At 30.3% G+C, this 10,407-nt stretch overlaps 1 protein-coding gene across 1 annotated transcript; it reads left to right on the top strand.

Moving 5' to 3' along the window:
- The first annotated feature begins 822 nt into the window (after positions 1-822).
- Positions 823-7,499, top strand: LOC109815100 (gibberellin 2-beta-dioxygenase 8). The gene is made up of 3 exons (XM_020379695.3): positions 823-1,330; positions 2,314-2,635; positions 6,802-7,499. Exons 1-3 carry the CDS (start codon positions 891-893, stop codon positions 7,030-7,032), a joined length of 993 nt encoding a protein of 330 aa, XP_020235284.1. The 5' UTR covers positions 823-890; the 3' UTR covers positions 7,033-7,499.
- The last annotated feature ends 2,908 nt before the right edge of the window (positions 7,500-10,407 follow it).

Here is a 10,407-nt window from a genome sequence, read left to right as displayed (position 1 = left end):
AAATAAGATAGCGCATTTGATGAGTAATGTATATTAACAAAATAAAATTAATCAATAAATTTATTGTTAATAGCCTTATATTATATTTAATTAATTGACCAATTTAAAACATGTTAGTAACTAGTAGAAACTAAATCAAAAAGAATTTTTTATAAAGATTGATTTAATCATTTGGAATGTATATGTTGATATTTCTTGGATAGTGATTAAATTGAAAGTTATTGAAATAAATTTTAAAATACTAATATAATGGTTAATTTAAAAGTTTGAAATGTGTAGATGTTTACTATTTATGAATAAGTATCTATTTAAAAGTTATTATTAATTTTCAAGAATCGAAATAAATTTTAATAAATTAGTGCATATATTAATTTAAAATTTTTAAAATATTTATAAAATATTACTTAAATAAAATCTTTTAATTTAATCTATGTAAAATAAGAATTATTGAATTTGATCCTTGTAACGTATATGTGACACTTATAATATATCATATCAATTACAATAATATTGTCAATTGCTTTCAAATATTCATAGACTAACTTTCTTGAGAAAAGTTATTTTTAGATGTATTTTATTTTTCTTTTAAGAACTAAATTGTAATGGCCACTCACTTTCATTACCCAATTGGATGGTTTAACTTAAAAAATAGTAACTGAAATGAGGGAAAAAAATTTCTCCAAACATGCTATTAACCCATTTTGTTTTTACTTAAGTTCTTTCAAAAACAAACATTTCACTAATAAACAAATTAGATTAAGCCAGAATTTACAGAAGTCAAGCTCAGTGGACTGATAGGAGACTCCTAACATAATATATATATAAGTGTGTGACTTGGGAAGGACAATTCCAAGTATTGAGAGAGCTAGCTCATCACTACTCTATCTCAAATGGATTATGAACCTCCATTTTTAGAGATCTACAAGATCCTTCTACAAGGCTCACTCGATGTTGATGTTGGTATTAACACAAGTGACAAATCCGAGTGGTGTGAGCTTCCTCTGATTGATCTTTCCAAGCTAAGTCTTGGCAAGCATGAGAGGGTGGAGTGCATGGAAGAAATCAGTGGAGCTGCCAGAACATGGGGTTTTTTCCAGGTTGTGAATCATGGTGTTTCACAAGAGTTGCTGCAGAGTCTGAGGTGTGAGCAAATGGAAGTGTTCCGCAACCCTTTTGCACACAAGTCTAGTGAGAATTTCTTGAATTTACCAGCCAGAAGTTACAGGTGGGGCAACCCTTCTGCCACAAACTTGAGGCAAATTTCATGGTCAGAAGCCTTCCACATGTTTCTTCCAGACATAGCTAGGATGGACCAGCACCAAAGTCTGAGGTAGACAACACTGCATTGTTTCTCAAATTTTGGGTGGGAAGGCAATTGCATGTTATAATTGTGAGAAATCATACTTATATAACATTGACTTTTTTGTGTTTATATCTTTCTATATTATATATGTCATTTTTTTAAAATTAAATTATTAATATAAAATATCTATCAATTTTATTAAAGATTAGTTTTATTTAGAAAAATTGACTAATTATCTTTAAAAAAATCTTCTATTTCAAATAATTTCTTTTTCAATTTGAATATAAAATCTTATTTAAAGAGATTGAGTCCAATATCATTTGAACCGACAATTTATTAGTTTATATTATATTATTCATTACATTTGTTAATTATAAAAAGATAAATTACATAAAATTTAAAGTTACACAAATTGTTGTATGTTGCTATTATAGAATTTTTAAGGTGACAACATGCTAAAAAAAATAAACTTGGAAACAGTAAATATGAGGGTAAATTGAATATATAGGATTTATTGGTTTTGAAGTTTTAGTACTTAGTTCTTCTGTTAGCTTAGGATAAAATAATGTCAAGGAATGACTTTAATAGATTTGAGAACATAACATGTGTATGTTATTAAAAGAAAATTTGTGACCCATATATACACTAGTAAGGTTCATCTTTTCTTCATTCCCTTTTTCTGATATCCAAAAACATGCACGACCCAAATAATAAATGGTTTAGAATTAATCATGTAGATCTTTTAATATTAAAGTCCTTAGAAGAAAATGATGTTGGCTACCTTTTGCATATAAAGTTATTGCATGTACTTAAGGCAACAATGTCCAACAATGTCCAAAAGTTTCTATATATATTCTGTCTCCTTTTATATGATCTGCACGTTGAGTTTATTTTGGAGTGTTAAACAACTTTTACGACCTTTGAGGACCATTATATTAAATTTCTTGAACAGTTATTTACTATCTAATATGTATAATTTTTCTAATCAATTGTTATGCTAAATTATCTAGATCAACAATTGAAGCTTTTGCATCTGTGGTTGCTCCTCTAGCAGAAAGCTTAGTGCAAATTCTAGCTCAGAAAGTGAACATCAAATTCAGCTATTTCCAAGAAAACTGTTCAGCAAACACAAGCTTTCTTCGCCTAAACAGATATCCACCATGTCCATTCTCTCCAAGGTTCTTTGGCCTCTTACCTCACACTGATTCTAGTTTCCTCACTATAGTACACCAGGACCAGATTGGGGGGTTGCAACTAATGAAAGATGGAAATTGGGTTGGTGTCAAACCTAACCCCCAAGCTCTTGTTGTTAATATTGGTGATTTATTCCAGGTAATGATCTCAACACTCTTGCTTTATTCTTATAATAGAATATTAATATGAACAATAATAAAGTATATAAACTAACAAAGTGCGATATAATTGACAGATAATTATGTCTTTTAAATATGTAAGTAGGAATTCAATCTTTAATTGATATATATATATATATATATATATATATATAATATTTATTAGAAGAAATTAATACTTAATTTAAATGAATATCAGTATTTCAAAAATTTAGTCATTAACTTTTGACTATAAACTATCTTGATTTAACATAAATAAATAATTTGTGTGATGGAGATATATACTAATATAATTGGTAAGGGTAATGTATTTTCAAAAGGGCTATAATTTCCCAAAGCATCATGTAATGTATATAATGATACCAAAACTATTCCTCCATTTCCTTTTCTTGTATCACCTTTCACATAACTTTTCACTTTAAGTGATTAGTTCAGGCCTAGGGTTGAATTTAAGTCCGGCACACGTATTAGCTAGGGAATCTTAACTATATATGAAAGATAGTTTTTGGTATAGTACATATGAAGATGAATTTAGTAACAAATTAATGACATCAAAATTATTGGTGTGCAAAAAAAAGTAAAATATATATAAGTAATCATTATAGAATAGGTATTTCAAAATTTGCAAATTATTAGTCTTAATATTTTCGTATCATTTTGTTTTCATATCTTATTTTAGGTTGTGTAAAATGTCACATCACCTAATATATAAAGAGTGTGGAAACCAATGAAACTCTTTTTCGATAGGTATAATAGAAAGTGAAAAAGTAAATAACAACATTGTGTATTATATATACAATACAATGAGATAACTTTCATTGACTCCTTCAACTTTAGAGAATAGTTTTAATTAATGTGTATATGAAAAATATTAAAAAAGAAAGTGATATATATATAAAGTAAATTTACACAAAAGTTAATTTAGTGGTGTAAAATTTAAACCGGTCTAACTCCTTAAAAAAAAAAATCACACCATATCACTAGTGCAAAAAAAGGTATTTACGTCACCCAATTTACGTCACACCATATCATGCACCGATCATTCTATAAGCAAGAAAATATGTGGAAGGAAAAGAATGCAGAAAAATCATTGATGACCACCCAAGGATTATAGGTGAAAATCTGGATGTGATATATCCCTGGTCATTTCAACTTGCATTGGAAATATTCTCATTTTTTTTTTAAGATAACTCATGTCTGTGGGTCCTGTACAAAAATTAATATCTACATAAATAAAGAGTGATGTGATAAATTTTAGTATGCCAACAACTTTGCTTGTAATAATTTCAAACACTGGCTTTCCCTCACTTTGAATTGCTTACTCACCAATGACAATCTTCCAGCAGATCATAATGGACAAAAATGGGCCTAACTTACATCAATGCTATCATATAAGCACGAAAAAAGGATTAAAAGAAAAGAGGGAGGGGTCAAGAAATTAAAGATGAGTCCATGACAGGATGTTTACAACATGAACCCACTAGCTAGAGTCAAAAAAGTAATCTAATGCCTAACTGCCTCAACAAACTCAAATAGCAAATTAGTCCAATCTAAATTAATCTATATAAATTTATAAACATCAATTAAATTCATTAGTTTCCAAAATTTTTAATTTTTAAAATTATTAAACATTAATCATTTTAGTATCTAATTTTTTAATTTAAAAATTATCTATTAACATCAATAATTTAAGATTTTATTTTCTATATATTGTCAGTAATAAAAAAAATTACATTGTTAACAAACTAAAAATCATCATCAAATATTTTTTAAAATAATTATCACAAATTAATTGACAAACTTACGATACTTAATAGTTTGTGATTATATAATAAAAATTATTTACATTATCGGTTTTTATAATATTTATTTGAAATTAAAGTGATCATTATTTAACAATTTTATAAATTAAAATGACATTTCTATGATTTTATGATGTAAATTTATTTGTACTAATAATTTCAAAGACTAATTAGACATATTTTAATAAATATTGATTAGTTCAATCAGCAAAGAAGAAACTCATATCTCATAAAGATGTGAGCTTGACTTGAAGACTTTATTAGTATAACTTATAAATACATTATTTGAAACACTTTTTTGAATGTCTAAATAAACACATAACTTATCTAAACTTTAGAATTGCATAGTGATTGCTTGGATCTGATCATAAATGAAATATATACTAGTACAAAAGAGGTATTTTATGTTGGTTATTTTGAGCTTTTTACACAGAAAAAATATCAACGTTAATACGGGAGACATAAATCTATGTCGGTCCTGTAAAACTGATGTAAATTTACGTCGGACATTACCAAGGTCCGACGTAAAAAAGTAGTAAAAAAATAAAAAATAAAAACATAACAAGTGCAAGTAGAACGACCCGTTCTACTTGGAGAATGGGCATTTCTGCAAGCAGAACGGGCCGTTCTGTTTCATAGAACAACCCAGAAGAAAAGGCCTGTGACCTATACGAATAGAACAACCAAAAAATCGAATAGAATAGATAGCCACGATAGCAATGCGAAGCAAAAAGATATTAACGAAACCTTGATTCATACCTGATGAGCTGCAACAGTGTGCGAATGAGTAACAAAGAGTTCACCCCACTCTGCAAAAGACAAAAAAACGATTCAATAACAAAGGAGAAGGAGAGGGTTTACAGAGAGAAAAACAAAAAGTGATGAAGAGCAGTGTTATCAAAAAACGGTTATGGCGGCGCCATAACGGGGCCATAACGGCGTGGCGGCGGCGGCCGCAATCCTTTATGGCGGTTTAGGGTGAAAATGGCGGGGTTCCGCCATTTTGGAGATGGCGGCCGTTACGGCGGGTTTGGCGTGGCGGTCCGTGGCGGACATGGCGGACATGGCGCCGTTTTTGGGCCATTTTTTTTTTGTTTTTCATTTTGGCCCTTTTTTTTTCGTTTTGGCCCTTTTTTTTCGTTTTGGGCCTTTTTTTTTATTTTCTGGTTTGGACCCGGGTTTGTTTTCCGGGTTGGGCACCCAACAGATGAAATAGGGCATTAGAAACCCTAAATCACTTACAGTCTCTTTCGTGCAAACCTCCCCCCTCCCCGCAACTGCTCCGACTCCCACGCCGCATCTGCCACCATCGCCGATAACACAACCGCCACCGACGCCGATGACTCAACCGCCGCTGTCGCCTCCGACGCAGCTGCCACCGTCGCAGCCTCCGACGCAGCCGCCACCATCACGTAAGAACTAAGAAGTCTCTTCTCCTCCGCTTGCATCACTGTCGCGCCACCATAACCTCCGCCACCACCGCAGCTGCCTCCGCGCACGCCACCCTAGCCTCCCCGCGAGCCACCACCACCTCCGCCGTCACCTCTGCACGCCCCACCGTGACCTCCGACAAGATTTTCTTCCTCCTCCTTTGAGTTTTGCCATCACAACTGCCACCGCATCCGACAATCCGACAATGTCAGGGGAGGCAGAGGATTGTTGTTTTGTTTTAGGATTAAACAAAATAGTTTTAGGAATGACAATTGTGTTTTGCTATTTTTTAACATTGTTGCTTTGTTTTGATGACTATTTTTGTTGGTTAGGGGTTTATGTTTCTTTATGATGACTATCAATAGATTATAAATGCCATGAATTTTAGATTGTTATATGGTTGGTTTTAATATGTGACTCTGTTTGTTATTTTTCTACTTTTGCATCATATTATATATATATATATATATATATATATATATATATTTTTTTTTTTTTTTTTTTGTCTGCCATGATGTCCGCCATAGACCGCCATGGCATCCGCCATGGCAATATGGCACTTAAAGGTCCTTGCCGCCATCCGCCGTATAACCTTATTGATAACCTTGATGAAGAGTGAATGCGCGCGTTGTGCCTCGCACTCTCTTATTTAATTTCGCGTCCTTTTTTTACGTCGGACCTGATAGGGTTGGACGTAAAATGTCAAATCTACGCCGAACACTATCCGACGTAGATTTGACATTTTACGTCGGACTTAGTAGGGTCCGACGTAAAAAAGTTCACAAAAATTACAAAAATGTCACCGCATCTTTTTTATGTCAGATTTTAGTGTGTCCGACGTTAAAAAGATGACACTAATTTTCCAATAGTGATATGTAATGACTAGCATGCATTTTAAAATTGAACTATGCAGGCACTAAGCAATGGAACTTACATAAGTGCTGTGCACCGGGTGGTGGCAGCTGAGAAGGTAGAGAGATTCTCAGTGGCATATTTCTATAACCCTTGGAAAGATGCAGTGATAGAGAGCCACATGATGCCACGAGTGTACAAAAGGTTTACCTTTGGAGAGTACAGAGAGCAGACAGAGAAAGATGTTAAGAAAACAGGTGATAAAGTGGGGCTGTCTAGGTTTCTCTTGTAGAAACATAGTCACAATGACACCCCAAGAAAAATTGATGAGCAAAAGAAATTTTTCAAACGTTGAGATGAGTCAGTCACATCTGATCATGGATTCCGGAATCAGGGACCACATACCACTTTGAAAGTTGTCATCTCCCAATCATACTTCGACACAAGTGCATTTTCTTCTCCAGGTTATAATTAATCTATACTTTCATCATTTGGAAGAGGTTGAGGTTACTTAGTTAATTAGGACTAAAATATATGTGTACATAATTGGAGGAGTTTACTTAGTTAATTAGGACTAAAATATATATCTACATAATTGGAGGTGAGATGGTTGTTAAATAATTTTGTTTATTATATATGTTAGAGATGTTGTAAAAATAAAGTCGTTAGAAATTTCATCCCTAGTTTACTTTAGGCATATAAAAAAAATTGTTAAGAAATATTAATATTTTTAATGAGTTTCAATATTTCTATGCATTAGTTTTTGTCTCTCAGCTAGGAGATATTCCAATTTACCAAAAATATAACATGTAAAAAGGTAAAGAGGTTATTATATATATATATATATGCGCACGCGATGGTTTTTAATTTTTTTTTTATATAAAATTGTTCATTTGCTTTTATCTTTGTATAAAAATGTGATTTTAATTCTCTTATTAAGCATTAAAAGTATATTTTAAAAAAAAATTAAACACTAAATAATATTTTTTGCCAACTAAATTCAAAAACAAAAATTTTCAAGTATTAATATATATATATATATATATATATTGAGGGATTATCATGGAGTTATTTGAAATCAGATTTATAATTTTTTCTAATGTAAATTAAGGAGTGTCCTTGAAATATTAGTCAATAATTAACGGTAGAAATTATGTAATGAAAAAATTATTATTTAAATATAATTTTAGTTTTTATAAAATGAACGAATTTTAATTTTGGACTCGATATTTGTTTTATCCTCTAAAATTTATAAATATAGGTTTTAGTTCCTATTATAATTATATATTCATTTTTTAATTACTTATTTATTTACCAAAATATTAAGTAATAATCTCAAATGTTATCTACAATTATTAGTGATACCAAGTTAATATAGATATGATAACTAAACTTACATATATGGATACTCGTTTAACCTCGAACTAATCTCGACAAGAAAATCCGCTTTACAATCAAACTCTAATACTATAGCCAATCCATAATTTTATAATCTAAGTATCTATAAGTATTGGTATTATGAAAAAATATGTAAGAAAAATTAAATTATTTCTTTTACATTAATGAGAATAGTATTTAAATTTGCACTATGCGTAAATTTATATTTCACCCGATTTCCAGGTTATAATGTAAATTTTTTACTCTAATTTATTAATTTCAACTCATTTATATTTGTTTGAGTAAAATTTCTCAAAAATACTTAAGAGAGAAAAATAAGAAAAATTAAAAAAAAAAAGTCCTCTAATTAGCTTTTGTATAAACTAATTTGTTGAAGTTTTCTCATTTTAATTTCTCTATAAAAAAAAAAACTTGTATATAAACTAATTTATAAGGAGACTTATTTTAATTTTTCTTTTTATTTTTCTCTTCTAGAAGTATTTATGAAAAAATTTATCCAAAAATGTACTTATTAGTCTCGATGAAAGTTACATAAATGAATAAATGAAATTCATACAAGTTGCATGGAAAATGATAGAAGGGAAAAGAAAACAAGAGATAGAGAAAGTGATTGAGATAAAAAGTCGAGAGGAAATATCAATTTTAAACAAATTACTTTCGTTACAAGAGAATTGTCATTTTCTAAAGAACTTTCAAATGAATTTTTCTTTACAAGATTCTCATGAATTTTAAACGAAATATCAATTTCAGACAAACTACTTTCCGTTCAAAAAATCTCCATTGTAAATTTCAATCCACACCAAATTTTATCTCAAATCTTTTTTTTTTAATATATCTTTTATTAAATTCAAGCAAACATACAGTTGACAAATTTTATATTATAATTTTTTATGTATTTTGGACGAAGAGGTGAAAGGAGTTAAGAATGATTATTTCTTATATAACTCCTATACTATACCAAACCTGTTTCAAAAGTAAGTTAAGAATGCATATTTCTTTATAAATCCCCATTTTTAAGTTTTTCATAATAACTGTAAGAAATATTCATTTTAATTTCTAATTAGAAAATTCATTCACTTTAGTTTTTTTTTTACTATATTTTACCTAATAAAAAATAATAACATTTTTGCAATCTAAGGGATCGTAAAAGTGATGATTTTGTAAAATTACATAATAAAGTAACCAGAACTTGTAATTTGACTAAATATGTTGAGAGCGGATCAAAATCCTCTGTCTCCTCCAACTCCTGTCCCCAAATCCTATCCTTCCAATCACAAAATGTCACATGATTACTTTTATTTTTAATTTTGATTTTTAAAAAATGTAATCGATTTTGTTACGATTTGTTGTTGGAACGTTGGGCAGTTCAACATAACTTTCTCCCACCTATAAAAACACGCACCCATTAATATATTGAACTGCCCAACTTTCCAACAACAAATCGTAACAAAATTGATTACATTTTTTAAAAATCAAAATTAAAATTAAAAGTAATGATGTGACATTTTGTGATTGGAGAGACACGGTTTGGGAACAGGGGTTGGAGACAAAGGATTTTGATCCCTGGTCATGGATGGTAAAATGAGAGATGTTATATTTTACAAATTTGTTTTTAATAGTAAATTAAATGTGTTGAACAAAAAATAGAGCTCTGATCATAACCCTTTTAAATTCAAACATAGATGGTAAAATGAGTTGCTTCAAGAATAGGTGGATCCATATTTAATCTAAAAATGCAATAATGAGTTATGCTTAATTTTACTTTTTTTTTCCAGATATTCCATGATCTGTGAATTTTAATGTGAGATGAAATAGTACAAATTGATCGATTAAGTCACAGTTTTATTGTACGTTGTTAGGTTATTTTAGGCCATGCATGACAGGTGTTAGAAAAGTTAATCTGGCACATCTTATTAGTTATTGTTAAACTTGACATGCTCTCAACGGATCAAAATCCTCTGTCTCCAACTCCTGTCTCCAAATCCTGTCTCTCCAATCATAAAATGTCACATCATTACTTTTAATTTTAATTTTAATTTTTAAAAAATGTAACCATTCTGTTATGATTTGTTGTTGGAACGTTGGGCAGTTCAACATGACTTTTTCCCATGGCCTTCACCACCACCATGCTTTCGTGGAGTGTTGTTGAGTTTGGTGGGGTCATGAAGGGTGAGTTGCAGAATGCAAGAGAAGCCATTCGTTGGGTCACATATTATCTTTCTCAAAGCCACTTCACATCCATACACCATTTATGTTCAGGTTACTCTTC

Source organism: Cajanus cajan, chromosome 10, assembly GCF_000230855.2.
Source record: "Cajanus cajan strain Asha chromosome 10, NIPB_CcT2T_4, whole genome shotgun sequence".
NCBI classification, from domain to species: domain Eukaryota; kingdom Viridiplantae; phylum Streptophyta; class Magnoliopsida; order Fabales; family Fabaceae; genus Cajanus; species Cajanus cajan.
The sequence above is the reverse complement of the archived record's forward strand: the minus strand, read 5'-3'. Positions and strand labels throughout refer to the sequence as shown.